General features: G+C 44.4%; 1 protein-coding gene across 3 annotated transcripts; it reads left to right on the top strand.

Annotated features, from left to right (window-relative positions):
* Positions 1-435: 435 nt before the first annotated feature.
* On the top strand, positions 436-14,131 carry MYOT (myotilin). Of its 3 annotated transcripts, none has more exons than XM_054079924.1 (10): positions 436-589; positions 2,184-2,786; positions 4,894-5,044; positions 7,472-7,573; positions 9,800-9,849; positions 10,408-10,540; positions 11,674-11,881; positions 12,281-12,446; positions 12,999-13,132; positions 13,536-14,131. In XM_054079924.1, the coding sequence occupies exons 2-10, from the start codon at positions 2,350-2,352 to the stop codon at positions 13,706-13,708; spliced, it is 1,554 nt and encodes a 517-aa protein (XP_053935899.1). In that variant the 5' UTR covers positions 436-589; positions 2,184-2,349; the 3' UTR covers positions 13,709-14,131. The 3 variants fall into 3 exon arrangements, with proteins under 3 accessions (XP_053935899.1, XP_053935898.1, XP_053935900.1); XM_054079923.1 differs by lacking the exon at positions 436-589 and adding an exon at positions 670-684; XM_054079925.1 differs by lacking the exons at positions 436-589; positions 2,184-2,786 and adding an exon at positions 3,476-3,684 and having other exon boundaries at positions 13,536-14,129.
* Positions 14,132-14,204: the final 73 nt, after the last annotated feature.

Genomic DNA, 14,204 nt, shown 5'->3' with positions numbered 1-14,204 from the left:
CAGCTGCCGACAACTGGTGGATGAAGTAGGAAAAAAAAAGGAATATCATTGATAAATGAAATAAAAAAAAAGGAATATCATTGATAAATGAAATAAAACAAAGGAATTTCATTGATAAATGAAATCCCACGAAGTGGTGCTACAAGAAGTAGTTGCTATTATAAAAAGTGGATTTTTTTTTTTTAATTTAAGCTAAAGTAGAGTTAAGTTTCATCTCAGTCATCGTAGTTTCTGAAAATTCTTTTATTTGCCGGTGTTTTCGGTGGGTTTTAGGGATGTTTAAGCATCTTGCAGCAATCCTGCTCCAGGCTGCTGTGGGCAAAAAGGAAAAAAAAAGAAACAAAACGCTTTTCTGTTCAATCGCTGTCGGCTTTGGGCAGTTCTTGCCCTTCTGCCGTTGGGAGGAGGGGAGGGGAGCGGCAGCTCGGAGCCTCCGCTGGCGTTGGGAGTCGGAGGCGCAGCTCCTGCGCACCCGCGGCTCAGCGCTGCCGCCGCTCCCGCTTCACACCGCCCCGCAGGGGGCTGCGAGGAGAGCCCAGCGCCCTCCCCAAGGGCGGCCACAGCCCGGGGGACAACCCCCCAACTCTAGGTAAGATGCTCCGGGGCGGTTCCGCATCACCTTCCCCTTTGGAAGCTTAAATGTGTGATGAAAATGTACCTTTTTAAGGTACAGCGGTGTCAAAGGTAACGTGGGAGGCACCAAAGGGGAGGGAATTATCTTTTTTTAGTGTCTCTATTATTGCTTATTGTTTTCATCTCGCAAGGTCAAAAGTCTCTTTAATGTTTTTTTCTCGGTCGTGATCTGAGGAAAATGTAATTTATCCATTGCTGTGAGTCTGCATCGCATCTTGTTTAAGTGCTGTATTCTATAAAGCAAAGGAAATGCTGTGTTCTGCGTAGCCTGTAGGTAAAACGAATTCATCTGTAGTCAGACAGTGATATAAAAATGGTATAAAATCCAACATTCAACAAGTTTTCTGCACCAATGAATGAGAACATTATGTGAACGTGCTTCAAAAATTTGAACCGTCTTCCAAGAGCGCAGCAAGGGGAAAACCAGGGAATTTTTGCTATAAAACCTCTGTTTACTCACAGTGAATTCACAACTAATATGGATAATTACCTTTAGGAAATTAAAGGTTTGACTCTTTAAAATGAGAGCGCTGTCTTCAGCTTATCTCCCCCCATGGGAATTTGTGACCTCGTGGAGCCCTTCTCTGGGCTCTCCGATGAGAGGAATACAATATACGGTGTATATATAGCAGCGAAACAGCTGATCGCAGTGAGGCAAGATTACCATTTTTTCCAGCACATGTAACTGTGGATTTATATTCTCATTGTTTATGAGTAGCTTTACATTTATTTTAGGAGGTTATTTATTTATCCGAGAGCTGAAGTTGTTTGTCGGTTTTAACAAACTTTGCTCGATTCACTCAAATGAAACTTTCCTGGTTTCTGAGTGGGTGGAAAGCCAGGTTTAGATATCAAGGACGTGCAAAATAAACGCAGGACCTCTGAGCAGCTCTGTCCTTCTGGCGACTGTCAGCCCTAACAGCAAATCTGGGATGTCATTTCAATTCGATCCCAAATCTCAATTGGATATAAAAAGCTCTAAATTCAAAAGCCACTAGAGAAGAAATCAAGACACTTGGTTTCAAAGATTTAGTTTTAGGCTTAAAAGGATTGGAACCCGTTTCATGCTTCCATTGTAAGCAATTTCTCGGCACAAGTAGCCAATTCTCTGAGTAATAGTCCACTTAGTATTTTGACAGGGCACAAAACTGCAGGATCCGGAGATCTTAAATTAAGATGATATGTGGCAAATTACCTTGCTTAGCAGCAGTATCTGTGGTTATCTGTAGAGCTATGGAGTTGGTGGGTCGTCTAAATAAACCAGTTGCTATTCTTTTTAGGATTTACTGGGCTCTTGCAGATAAGATAGCCAGGGTGAGCACTGCACCTGAGCCGACACAGTGTGTGACATGTTATTGTAATCCAAAATGTTTATACCCTTCTGGAATAATTCTAATCAATCCTAAATCTCGTTATTTTAAGCTCAACCTTTAATTGTCTGTTTCCTGAACGTCACGCTCTTTGTATTGCTTATGACTGCTCACAACGTGGTATTTTTGTGATTCAGATGGTGATTTACAATTTATTTTATCTGTGTTGTCTTCCCTAAGGGAAAATCCACACCAAGAAAGCCTCTATTCTGCAAGGCAAGGGTTCCATTCTATCCAGGAGCCCAGCCAAGAAAGCTTTTGTGGCCTACCACCTAGTTTTTACCAGCCACCTAGGCAAAGCCAGTTATCACCAACAAAAACCCAGGACAGCCGCGAAACCTCTCCTATGAGTGTCCCTAGTTTCCCATCCGTTTCCTCTATGTGCCAACCAACCATGTTTAACTACGAACGTCCAAAACACTTTATCCAGTCTAAGAATGTGTGCCAAGGGCAACAGCAGCCTCCGGGACCCGCAGCCTCTACAGAGTCAAGCAGACAACTCAAACAGTCCTCCATCCTAATACAGCCTTGTAACCCAAGTGGGCAGAAATTCTCCTCCTCGTCATCGCTGAGCTCTTCAATCACGCTCTCCTCGCCTTCCTGTAGTGCCCCTAAGGAATCCACATATCCCGTCACACCTGCATCTGTGCAGTCTCCTGCTAGCTCATCATCTGGCCAACGGCTTATATCCATGCCTAACCAACCCCCCGCAGCATTCTTGTGCTCAGTCTTACCCTCGCAGCCCGACTATAACTCCCAAACTCCTTCTCCTATGGAACCTCAGTAAGTATTATACAGGCTTCTAACCTGCCCTTGCTTTCCTCTGGCCTGGCCTCTCCCGTGCACTGACCATCCCAAACCCAACCATCTGGTGAAACGCGGCTCTGCTGAAGCCAATGGTGCAGATCCCATTGCCTTCTGACGTTTGAGGCAGGAGTCTGCGTGAACTGGGTTAGGAGGTTTGCCCTTGGTGTCTGTTTGTGTGGGAGAGATGGGTATCCACCAGGAATTAAACTGCACAGCAGTCACATCAAGGGGTGCCGTGCAGGTTTTCCGGAGCCCATTTGAACAGTTTGATTTGATAGAAATCTCTTATTTAACGTCATTCAGAACAGAAGGTAGAGACCCATCTCAAATTAATTTCTCTCAACAAATGTGCCTTATGAAGGGGGAGGCGAGGGGAAGCCACTACTCTTTCCCATATATAAACAGCTTCAAGATTCCTAAGAATTCTCAGCAGTATTTCCATGTTCCACCTCACGACAGGACTCTGTGCTCACCTACAATGTGACTTTTAAATAATCATAGGTGCTAACCGAAAGGCAGCCCCAAGAAAATGTTACCCCTTCAGACCAAAGACTAAATTCTTTCCTGAATATGTATTATATCATTTTGCCTTTGGGCTGCAATCCAAATATCTCCCAAGGTCAGTGAGATCTCTAAGTGGGCTGGGTCTTGTCTTCTCACCAACTTGTGTTCCTGCCAATATCAGCTGGAGGTCCTGGGGAAAGTCAGTGTAGAATATGCAACAAACCCTCAGCCGAGGACATTGGAAAGGTGACAGGGGCAGGGGGGTCCTGCTGCCTTGGATATAAATTCAGGTTTAAGCGTCAGTTTGCATTGAGGAAATCTGGATGTTTCGGGGTTTCCTTTGAATTACGGCACTGTGGGAAGCAGAAAGGTAAGACAGGAGGGAAGCTGGGACACTCAGGGGTGTTAAAGTACGGCAGAAGTGTGGGGGCTAGGGAAGGACCTGGAGTGACTGCTGCGTTCTGTGCATGTCGGGTGGGCTGGTTTGTCTCCTAGCAAAGGGCTGGGGTGCCTCACTATGATTTTCATATAAGCTGCTCTTAAATGCAACACCCTGTGAGCAGAGGAATTGTTCTCTTTATCGTCCTACAAACGGGCAAACTGAGAGATGAGACATTATTACTCTGTTGGGCAAAATATTAAAGGTTTTCAATTATCACTCGGGCAAGATAAATCCAAGCGGTGCTAGGGAAATGTACCAGAATTATTACCCTTCTGCACTATTCTAATCAGCAGAACGAATTCCCAAGTGACTGGAGGAAGAGGATTTTTGAACAGAAATAATTGCCGAGCCCACCTGCAGCATCTGAGGCCTCACTGCATGTAACGAACTGGGTTAGATCCTGCCAGCACAGAGTGCTGTGACCTCTAGTAGAGCTTCACAACCCGTTTTGAGGGATGCTACTCTTTTCCTAGCACCTTTCGGAACCAAGTTGACTACTTAACTTGGAGAGTTGATTGTGTCTCTTGATTACGGATTACAGGCTCAGGCTGGAGGGGGTGTCGCACAAAGGCTCCTGTAGACCCAGCCTGGGTTGGGGTAAACTTGGCTATCGGACATCTGGGCAGAAATGCTATATGCAGTAACTTTCTGGGGCCAAGAAGAAAAGGATAACTAATCAGCTATTGGTTCATACCTAATCGACTAGTTTGTAACCTTGCTGTGGATGTGCACCACCCAGGGACATTTTAACAAACAGAATTGGATAGGAATGCAGTTTTTGAGGGAGAACTCGCTGCTGGACAGACTCACTCTGCTCAGTGGGGTTGTTGGCTCCCTCAAAACCCTGCTAGCCTTCCTGCCCTGATCTGAGACAGGGCAGGGGCCGCAGGAGGGATGCTGAACAGTGACCCACAGCAGAATGCTGCCAGTGTTGTGGAAGGACACCCAATCACTTGGCTGAACCATGATGCTTCCCCTTAAGATTTTGAAGCTCAATTATGCCACCTAGGCTATCTTTCTGCCAGTTCATTTGAACCACAGTTTCTAGGTAGCAGGTTCAAGTTTTTGTGTGTGTTCTATGAAGCTGTAGCAAAGAGCCTACAGGAATAACTTTGTTTTCTCTTCCTGCACAATCAGTTACTCACAACCAATGTATAACAAACAAGCTAGCGTCAACTCTATGCAGAAGGCAACAGACCAAGAAATGCGAGGAACAAAAGAGGCCCTCATTCAGGACTTGGAAAAGAAACTCCGATGCAAAGACAACCTTCTCCAGAATGGCAACCAGGTAAGGGAAACCTGCTGATTAAAGAACCAGTTTGCTCTGACTTTTGGTAGTGCAAGCAGGGATGCAGAGACCTCTCCAGGTTGGAGCTTCCAAAGTGAGCTGAAAGCAGGAGAAAATGTAGGAGTGACACTGCCCTAATACCTCTACTCAGAAACTCCACGATCCCAGCAAGGGTTCTTTGAGCCATTTATAACCCAAATATTCTTTCAGTGTGAAGTGGCTGAATTTTTCCATTAGAAATGTTAAAAAAAAACCCTCTTCCAACAGCGACTCCATTTTTAAACATGGCTCAGGGCTGGTGTAAAAGGTGCGGTTCTGGAAGATTTACATCTTCATTTCCCAACACCCTCTTCACAGTTATTTTTGGTATTAGAATGCAAATAGCAGTACTGGTGGGCCAGATCCTGCTCAGCCCTGAGCAAGTCCTTCCCTGCAGAGGAGTAGCACATGGTTCGCGCATGATGAAAGCTGGCCTGAATGTTTGGCAAGAGAGATGGCTGCTGTAAGTCTGTCTGTGAGCATCTACTGTGTCAACTGAATGCCTGCACCTCCTGTGACTTCAGTGACAGACGCATTGACTACTGAAAGCCATTTGATGCAGCACAATGGCTTGTTATCCTACCTTGCTATCCGTTATCCTAACCTTCTTGGCCAGCACACGCTATTCGAGCTGTCTTTGAATTTGTGCAATCAAATGAATAAAGGTAGGATCAGAAGAAAGGTCCATGTTTAGAGCTGTTGCACAAGCTTGAACTCTCTGCTGGGCATCCTGCCGAACATCGCCTCCACAGATGACTAGAAACTCAGGGAGAATCCCTCAGTTCTCCAGAAACGAGTTCACCCTGGCTTTCAATGCTGAGGTTAATAAACCGCCCCAAATCATTAGAAACTTGAAGAAGCACCAAAACTTGAAAGCTTCTACTAGAAACCCTTAACACATGAAGTTAATATCTTTGATTTCTTTTTATACGAACAACAACAAATCAAAGAAATTACTTGGGCTTTTATCATAAAGTCTGTCTCCTATAAGAAGGTGTCTTAGTCTCAAAACCTACTTATTTATTCTGTAAAGGGACAAAATACAATCTCCTTTAAGAAGGAACCCAAATCTGGGAGAAAAATTTGCTTACCAGTAGGGAAGCGCATTACAGCAAGCCTGAGCGAGCAGGTCTCTAGTGTGGGAACCTTCCTGCTGGCTTGAGGCGGACTGGTAAAAGACCAGGATTTGTAGTTCCCATCTTCTTTCCCCTGAAGTACAAAGGAGCTTTTCCATCGCTGTCGGTGGGAACAGGTTAGTGTCATAATTTTAAATATTGGAAGAAAAATATACATCAGGTCAAATCTGACTTAATGTGTCCATAACAGGAGTGTCCTATCTGCTGTAAGAAAGCTTGCCATTACAAGCCAGCTTCTCTTCCCATAGGAAGCCAGGCTAAAAATAAGGGTTATGCAATCACACTCTGTCGTCCTCCCCTTGTCCTCCAACAACATCTGAAACAACTGACGAATCTCAGCCACATTTGCTACAGCCATAACGACCTACGGGGTATTAAGCTCTCGCAGGATCTGCAAAAAGTCTTGCTCTCTTTTAAAGAAGTCTCACAAGCCTTCCAAAACCCCTAACCCAGAGTAGGGGCAGACAAATCCTGTGCACAGTAGAAATTCAGACAGAGCCTGTCCTCACATCACAAAATCCAAACCCAAGGTAAAATCTATGGGAAGCAAAGTTTCAGGTGTTCTGGTGCTCAGGGGACTAAGATACTCTTCTAAAGTAACCCAGCTGACAGAACTTGAATTTAACTGTGCTCGTATTTATCCCTGTGTGCTACATCCATGCTGTAGGAACTTACAGTTACGTGACTCAAGTGCTTTCTTGCCTCCTCTCAAGACAGCACACAGCATTCCATAAGGCGGCTGTTGTGCTGGCATAGACTTCCCTTGTGCTTTCAGGGGCAGTGGTGCTCCTCTCCGGCTGTGTCTGTTTCTGGTGTGGCTCTTGCTTTTTTTGGGAGCAGCATCCATGGTGCCTTTAGCTTCTGAAGTAAATCCACAGCTGAATGACTTGGAAAGTTTTCCCAGTGCTAACAGAAAGGTACCCTGGGACTTACTCTGGCTTCTGAGATAATGCCATCAGTTACCTATAAATAATCCCAGTGGGGAAAGAGGAGGAGTGGAAGGCCACAGATGGCATTAGAGAGGCTTTGATGAACAGGCAGTTTAATCTTTTATGCATTTGAGTGCTGTATATATTGAGGCTGACTTCAGTAGGCATCACTGCAAACCCTCTGGAACAGACGCGGTGTTTCTATTCAGCCGCTACTTTCATTGACAATACCCTGAATTGGTAGCAAATCAGTGTGCTCTGACAAGCTGATCTGAAACGGTAAATGGACTTCTGACCAGAGTTCCTCTCTGCTCCACTTTAAGCGATTAACTTATGAAGAAAGAATGGCTCGCAGGCTGCTCGGACCAGTAAACGCCGCGTCTGTGTTGGAAACGCAAAGTGAAGACAGCATGCAGAACGCACAGGTAACTGGGGACCCATCCTAGAGCAGTGGTTCCTGCTGATCGTGCTGTGACTCGCGCGTACCTGAACAGGGCAGAGAGATGGGGTTTGTTTTTTACCAGCACAAGGGAGGGAAGGGTCAGCCCTCACTGGCAGAGCTCTGCAGAGTAGGGATTTAAAGGCTTTTTTGGGGTGGTGGTGGTGGCAGAGGAGGTGGAATTTAAGCACCATCCCCTTGCTGGGCCTGATCTGTAGGAATGACCTCTCCAGGGAGGAATTACAACAGCTGCTGCACAGCATATTACACCCTGCCTGTGACAGGCAGGACACAGCACGGAGAGGGATGCAGGTACCCGCTCTCTAACAGACTCGGCCAGGCAGCAGGAGTTACACCTGTCGCTGTTTGGAATAAATGACATTGACTACAGGAGGTCAGGAACTTGAGGTGGGATCGGCTGCGTTTTAGCCCTTCCAGCGACTTGCAGTCATCTAGAGAATGCAGAACACCTATTTTAGCAGCCCACAAGCTGATAGACAAGAATCTATTGGTAGCGGCATTTTCAAAAGCATTTTAGGTGGAGAGTTGCATCATTCGTTGGTTGTTCAGGCCAGTTAAAAGCTCTCTTTGGCACTTCTGTGATCAAAGTTAGTGAAAATGTCTGTGGCGTGGCACTGGGTACCTGTGCAGCCAAAGAAAACATCCTTTTTACTGCCTGCACACAGAGACCCAGCAGGCTTCCCAAGTGCAGTTAGCAAAACTCTTCGATGCAAGAGCCACTTAAGATCACAGCAAGGGGGGAATACACAGTTTGAGCTGTTTCTCCACAATCACCTGACAACAGCAGGCAAGAAACGAATACCGTGGATGTCAGAGAGCGAGGGAAGCCTCATCTTTTGCAGAGAACGGGAAAACATTCAGTCAAAACAAGATGACTGACAACATTTCAGGGTGTGCGAAATACTGCATAAAAAGGAGTACTGGAAGGATAGACTGACTTAGGGTTGGGAGGAATTATTCCCCCTATAGAATCATAGAATGGTTTGGGTTGGAAGGGACCTTAAAGACCATCCAGTTCCATCCCCACAGCCATGGGCAGGGACACCTCCCGCTGGACCATGTTACTCAACGCCCAACCCAGCCTGGCCTTGAACACCTCCAGGGATGGAACATCCACGCTTTCTCTGGACAAGCTGTGCCAGGGCCTCCCCACCCTCGCAGTAACAAATTTCTTCCATTGTTCAGTCTTATTTTTAAATATCGTAGTCACCGATTCATTTAGCCTCTTGATTCCTCAGGAACTAACTACGGATTCAGTCCATATAATAGAGCATTAGAATTGCCAGCAACTTCATCTCTACAGCATCATTTCACAAGACAAGTAAATAATTGTGCAGAAGTTCTGTAAACGAGCAGATAGAAGCTATCACCTTTGAACTCAGCATTGAGCTCAGTATAGCGAAACCATCATTCATGTAATGATTCTCCTGAACTGAAGACTGGTTCTGTGCTTGAAGTTTAAACCTAGAGGTAAATGTTCCACAAGACTTAGCTACAAAGCACAGAGCCAAACGTCATAATTCAGACACCCCAGAAACTTCCACGCAGTGTTTCCTCTGACTCCACTGCTAAAATGAGACCCTGGTAATAAACTCTGATTGCATTTTCCAGACACTGAAGTTTATAGCAGGAATCAATCCTGGGAACTGTAGCAGATTTACTCATGTGATTGTGGAGTTGTCAGTGAGCTTAGTTGGTGCTGTGATCTAGAAAGAAAAATATTTTCCAGCTCAGCATGTGTCCATTGCTGTTGGTACCATATTTAAGTGGGCACAATACAGTGTTCTTGCCAGCAATTCCACTTCTATTCCTGCTATAGAGAAGGACACTCTGTACTTAGCTCTCATTTTAGATACTGCCAGCGGTATTACTCCCTTCTAACAAAGGTTATTGGTTGGCCAAAAGCCTTGTGTGCCAAACAAAACTGTTGCACCTATCACCTGTGCAGCGTGATGAGAAGTTGTGCCATTCTATTAATAGTAGTTGTTACTGTCGTGGCAAAGCTGAGGAAGAAAAGAGAGTGTATTAACTCCTGATGCAGATTCCTTCACCTCTTTTCCCAATCTCTCCTGAAGTATTCAGTTTGCTTTTAGGCAGCAGCCAGGACACAAACATAAAATGGTTTCTCGTTCAGTTTATAGATAAACCTTTCTCTCTAAATTAACTCTCATCTCCTCTTTCTCTTTCCAAGCACCAGAACGCAGAAAACATCAGGCTGCAGGTTCCTACAACACATGTAAGGTAACGTATAAACAGGTGCTGTGCTACTCTTCAACACCGTATTTGAAGTGTTTCCAGACAATGTTAGTTTTGCTTTGCTACTTATCACGTTTTCTAAAGTAGTAATTACAAAATTCATTCACTTCCTTTCAACTGAAACCATTTGTGGATGGTTGATCATGCTTTTAATCTTAACCCAGTCAATTCTAAGCATAATATAAGAAGTTTAAAGGTTCCATGTACCTAGGGAAAATATGCTTCGTATCCCAGAATATTAATCCCTAGCCAAAGCAAGAGCCAACAGTGTAAATGATGAAACATAGTGTAATGAAACACAGGCTACATTGCTCTCATAAATTCTCTTGGATATTCAGCCAAAGATTATACTTCTGTTTTGAACTGAACAACTTGAGCAAGATAAGTGGTTGACCAAAACCCATGCCGTACACCTGAAAACAAACCAGAGTGTTGGTGTTGGATTCTTGAGTGTGTTGAGGGACTCCAGCTGCAATTGGTGCTTCAATGTCATTTGTGCTATGGTAACTTTTACACATTTCATTATTTCTGTCCACTTTTTAGGAGCAGACCATCCTCAAGAGGAGACGAACGTGGACATGACTCAATCCAGGAAAAATTTTTTCAGCCACGTTTTACACAAGTGCCTGAAGACGTAATTATCGAGGAGGGGCGATTCTGCAGGCTTGACTTCAAAGTAATACCAGCCTTTCCCTTTCTGTTCCATTAGCTCTGTGGGGTGTGTGGCATGAAGACAGATCTCTGAACCACAGTGATTTTGCACTTTAATAAGCCAGAGCACTAATGGCAGATGGGATGGGGTCTCTCCAGGCAATGTAAAGCAAAAAAAATAGGAGATTGCTAAATGTTTCAGTATTTTTCCCTAGGAAAATGTAAATAGAATTAAGTGCATAATAATATGGTTGAAACTAAACAGTGATAAAGATGGACCACAACAGAACACCTTCTAGACCTCATTGGGAAGAATGAATATTAGGGCTCTGATGAAAGAAAGCATTTTTGGAAGATGACCTTGTGCTTTGCACTGGGACCCCACCGATTCCATCCTGGACACACATTCAGCAAAGCCTGTTTCCTTACCTTTAATCAGTCCTGTCTGAGGTAGCTGTGCCTTTGCTGGAGCAGATAGCCTGGCAAGGAAATGCCATAATTACAAACAAACAAAACACCAGAATAGCCTTCTGAAGCTGCATGGCGATGGTTCCAGTCCCAGGGTAAGGAAGAACCCAGGTCTGCCGCGCGTGCAGCGGTGCTGCAAAGGCTATTTGCCAATTGTGCTTTGGCTTGTTTTTTCCCCTAACCACTGCCAATAACCTTAGCACGGCCTTTAGCCATTTTGCTGCAAATTGCTTAGCTTTTGGATGTCACGGACAACCTGGAACTCGTCTGCAAGGACGGTTTATTTACATACACTGTCAAAGCAGTGCAGATGCCAGCACTACTAGTACTACAGTACTACACTACTAGCTAGTACTACAGCACTACCTGAGGGATTTAAAGGGAGAAGCGTCCCCCACCATAAACCCAAACTGAGTGTCTGTGGCCTTATGCAACTGCCTCACAAGATGGGAACAAGGGTTTGCAGAGACAGCATCCACTATCTTGTAGCGAAAACTCATCTCTCCATGGCACTTCACAAGCTTTCTTCCCTGTGCAGCACTACATTAATATTCAAAACTAGGCAGGACTAAAATTTTGCAGTAGGATCATGATTTGGTCATCTATAGGCATCAGACTGCCTGTAGCAGTGAAAGGCTCTTCATTATCTTAAAGCTGTTTAACTCATCACTGTTTTCCTCTCCTTCACAGGTTAGTGGGCTGCCAACTCCAGACGTGATGTGGTATCAGAACGGAAGGATGGTTCATCAAGATCAGTTCCATAAAATGATAGTGTCAGAAAAGGGATTCCACTCATTTATTTTCGAAGCGGTCAAATCAACTGATGCAGGAACATATGAGTGTGTAGCTGTCAATCGTGCAGGAGAAGCTTCCTTTGCAGTAAAAGTGGAAGTAATTGGTAAGACTGAGAGCAATGCTAATTACCTGGCCACATGTGGAAAAACCTCAGTAATCTAATGCCTTCCTCTTTGTGTCTGGAACATAAACCAGTTAACAAGCAGAGGTAGATCTCCAAATATTGAGGCTCAAACTATAATAAACACCTTACCTTTTCCCAGACTATTTTAATACATGCAATCTGGGATGCCATATTTCTTCAAAGCACTTCTAGCACAATGTTTAGATGCAGTGGGATACCCAGAATTTGGCAGTCGTTAATCTCCCAGAATTGATAATACATGTTGACTCTCCACCCGACGTGAATTGTTTGTACTACTCCCTTATACTCATGGGAATTGCCTGAGGGTTAAGGAGTTGCAGTCAATACTTACAGTAACTCCTTATCTCTCCTCTTTAGCAAAAGAACATCACACACCTCCAACTTTCATCTTCAAGCCACAAAGCAAAAAGGTTTTTGAAGGAGATACAGCCAGACTTGAATGCCAGATCTCTGCTATCCCAACACCCCGGATTTACTGGAAAAGAAACAATGAAATGGTACAATATAATACAGACCGAATAAGGTATTCTATTAATGAGTTGGCCATTGTTGTGTTAAAAAACAATAACCAGGATTTTATGAACAGTTTGTCATTTAACCATTTGACTTAATGACCAGTTAAGTCAAACTTCAATTGGCTGGTTTTTAAATTGGCAAGATGGAAAACCACATCTACCCCCTGTTTATGACACGTGGTGACCAGGCCCATGTGCTGGACAGGCAAGATGCTCACAGTCTTGTTTTGAGGGCACAGAGAGAAAAATGTACAACCAGATGCCACTCTGGGATGTGGCAGCCGTTACAAAGCTCACGGAGAAGCGTGACTTTAGGACTGAAACACGCATCATGCCGTGAGGCCGTGGGGCTCCTGAAGGGCCTTGATGGCACCTGAATGGTATCACAGTGTGAATGACTGTTGGCTTATAACACAAATGCAGCGTTTATGTCTAAGCGATTTGCAGTGTCCTGCAAGAACTGTCCAAGGGATTCCTCAGCATGTAAACCGACTCTGATTTCAATGTCTTCTCTCCCTCCCTCTCTGAGAACTTATACATAACCGCGTTCATTTTTTCAGCTTGTTACATGACAATACTGGAAGGATTTGCCTCCTGATTCACAATGCAAACAAGAAAGATGCTGGTTGGTACACCGTGTCTGCGGTCAACGGAGCAGGTGTGGCCACATGCCATGCCAGGCTGGAGGTTGCAAGTAAGTACCGCATCACAGTGCCACAACCACCGACCAAACTGCCACCGGCACTTGTATTCGGAACACACCTAATTAACCTAATGAAGCTTAGACCGCTGGGAAGATTGATTTCTTCCTGAAGATACCAAACTAGGCAAAAAGTAACTATCTGTTTAGTACCACTGACACTGTGATGTGTCCTTTGCACATTGTCTGCATCTACTTCAAGACTACAATTTGATTGATACCCAGAAGGAAGGTGAATGTAAGTCTCTGGTGTCTGAGATACGGGCTTGTCTGTTCAGTTTTTTCTAAGAGTTTGCTGGTTTATGCTGCAAATGAAAAGCAATTGGGTTGCCCTATCGTGGGTCTTTCCACAGTCTGGGAACACACTGAAAGAGGCTTTTTTTTTTTTCTCTTCCAGCACATGCAAACAAGCCAATTCCAGCCCCAAAGCAGTTACGGGTTCGACCAACATTTAGCAAGTATTTGGCACTTAATGGAAGAGGACTGGATGTGAAACAAGCTTTCTCACCAGAAGGAGAGTTTCAGCGTTTGGCTGAGCAGTCTGGACTGTATGAGAGTGATGAACTTTAACTGGAAATGAAGAAGACAACTCACCTATAAGAGACAATCACAACATAGATGCAGTTAACTGGCGCTTGCTCTAATTAGCAGAATACCTATCTACGTATTTTTACTTTGACTCTTGCACATTCAGCTGTTCCCATTTTACCATGTTAGATTTTATTTATATGGGTTGGTGAATATAACCAGTTACTGAGTATTGCGTTTTAACTCTAAAGCCTAAGAAAGCAAGGCAATTAGTTTTTACAGGTGTGGGCGGTGTTAGTTCCTCCTGTGCTTGGTTACGTGCGAAAGTAGATTGGTTTGTACTGCTTCTCTAATATCACTCTTGATAATACCAGAAGTCTGTACTGTCTGAATAATAAACCCAAATAGACTAGAGTGGTTTTATGAGAATAAATTAGAGGCAAATAAAATCTTAAATATCCAACATGGGCTGTGACTCTTCCTTGATCCGTTAAAAGCAGCTGTGGATATCAGGCATCAGCTGCAGCCTGGTACGGGG

The sequence above is a fragment of the Cuculus canorus genome, chromosome 14, assembly GCF_017976375.1.
Source record: "Cuculus canorus isolate bCucCan1 chromosome 14, bCucCan1.pri, whole genome shotgun sequence".
NCBI classification, from domain to species: domain Eukaryota; kingdom Metazoa; phylum Chordata; class Aves; order Cuculiformes; family Cuculidae; genus Cuculus; species Cuculus canorus.
The sequence above is the reverse complement of the archived record's forward strand: the minus strand, read 5'-3'. Positions and strand labels throughout refer to the sequence as shown.

What these genes read in the sequence shown, in the direction of transcription:
- MYOT (XM_054079924.1), top strand. Translation starts at nt 2,350, where the DNA reads ATGAGTGTCCCTAGTTTCCCATCCGTTTCCTCTATGTGCCAACCAACC. An exon ending in TTCTCCAGAATGGCAACCAG is followed by an intron (nt 5,045 to 7,471) that starts GTAAGGGAAACC and finishes CTCCACTTTAAG; the next exon opens with CGATTAACTTATGAAGAAAG. An exon ending in TCTGCAGGCTTGACTTCAAA is followed by an intron (nt 10,541 to 11,673) that starts GTAATACCAGCC and finishes TCTCCTTCACAG; the next exon opens with GTTAGTGGGCTGCCAACTCC.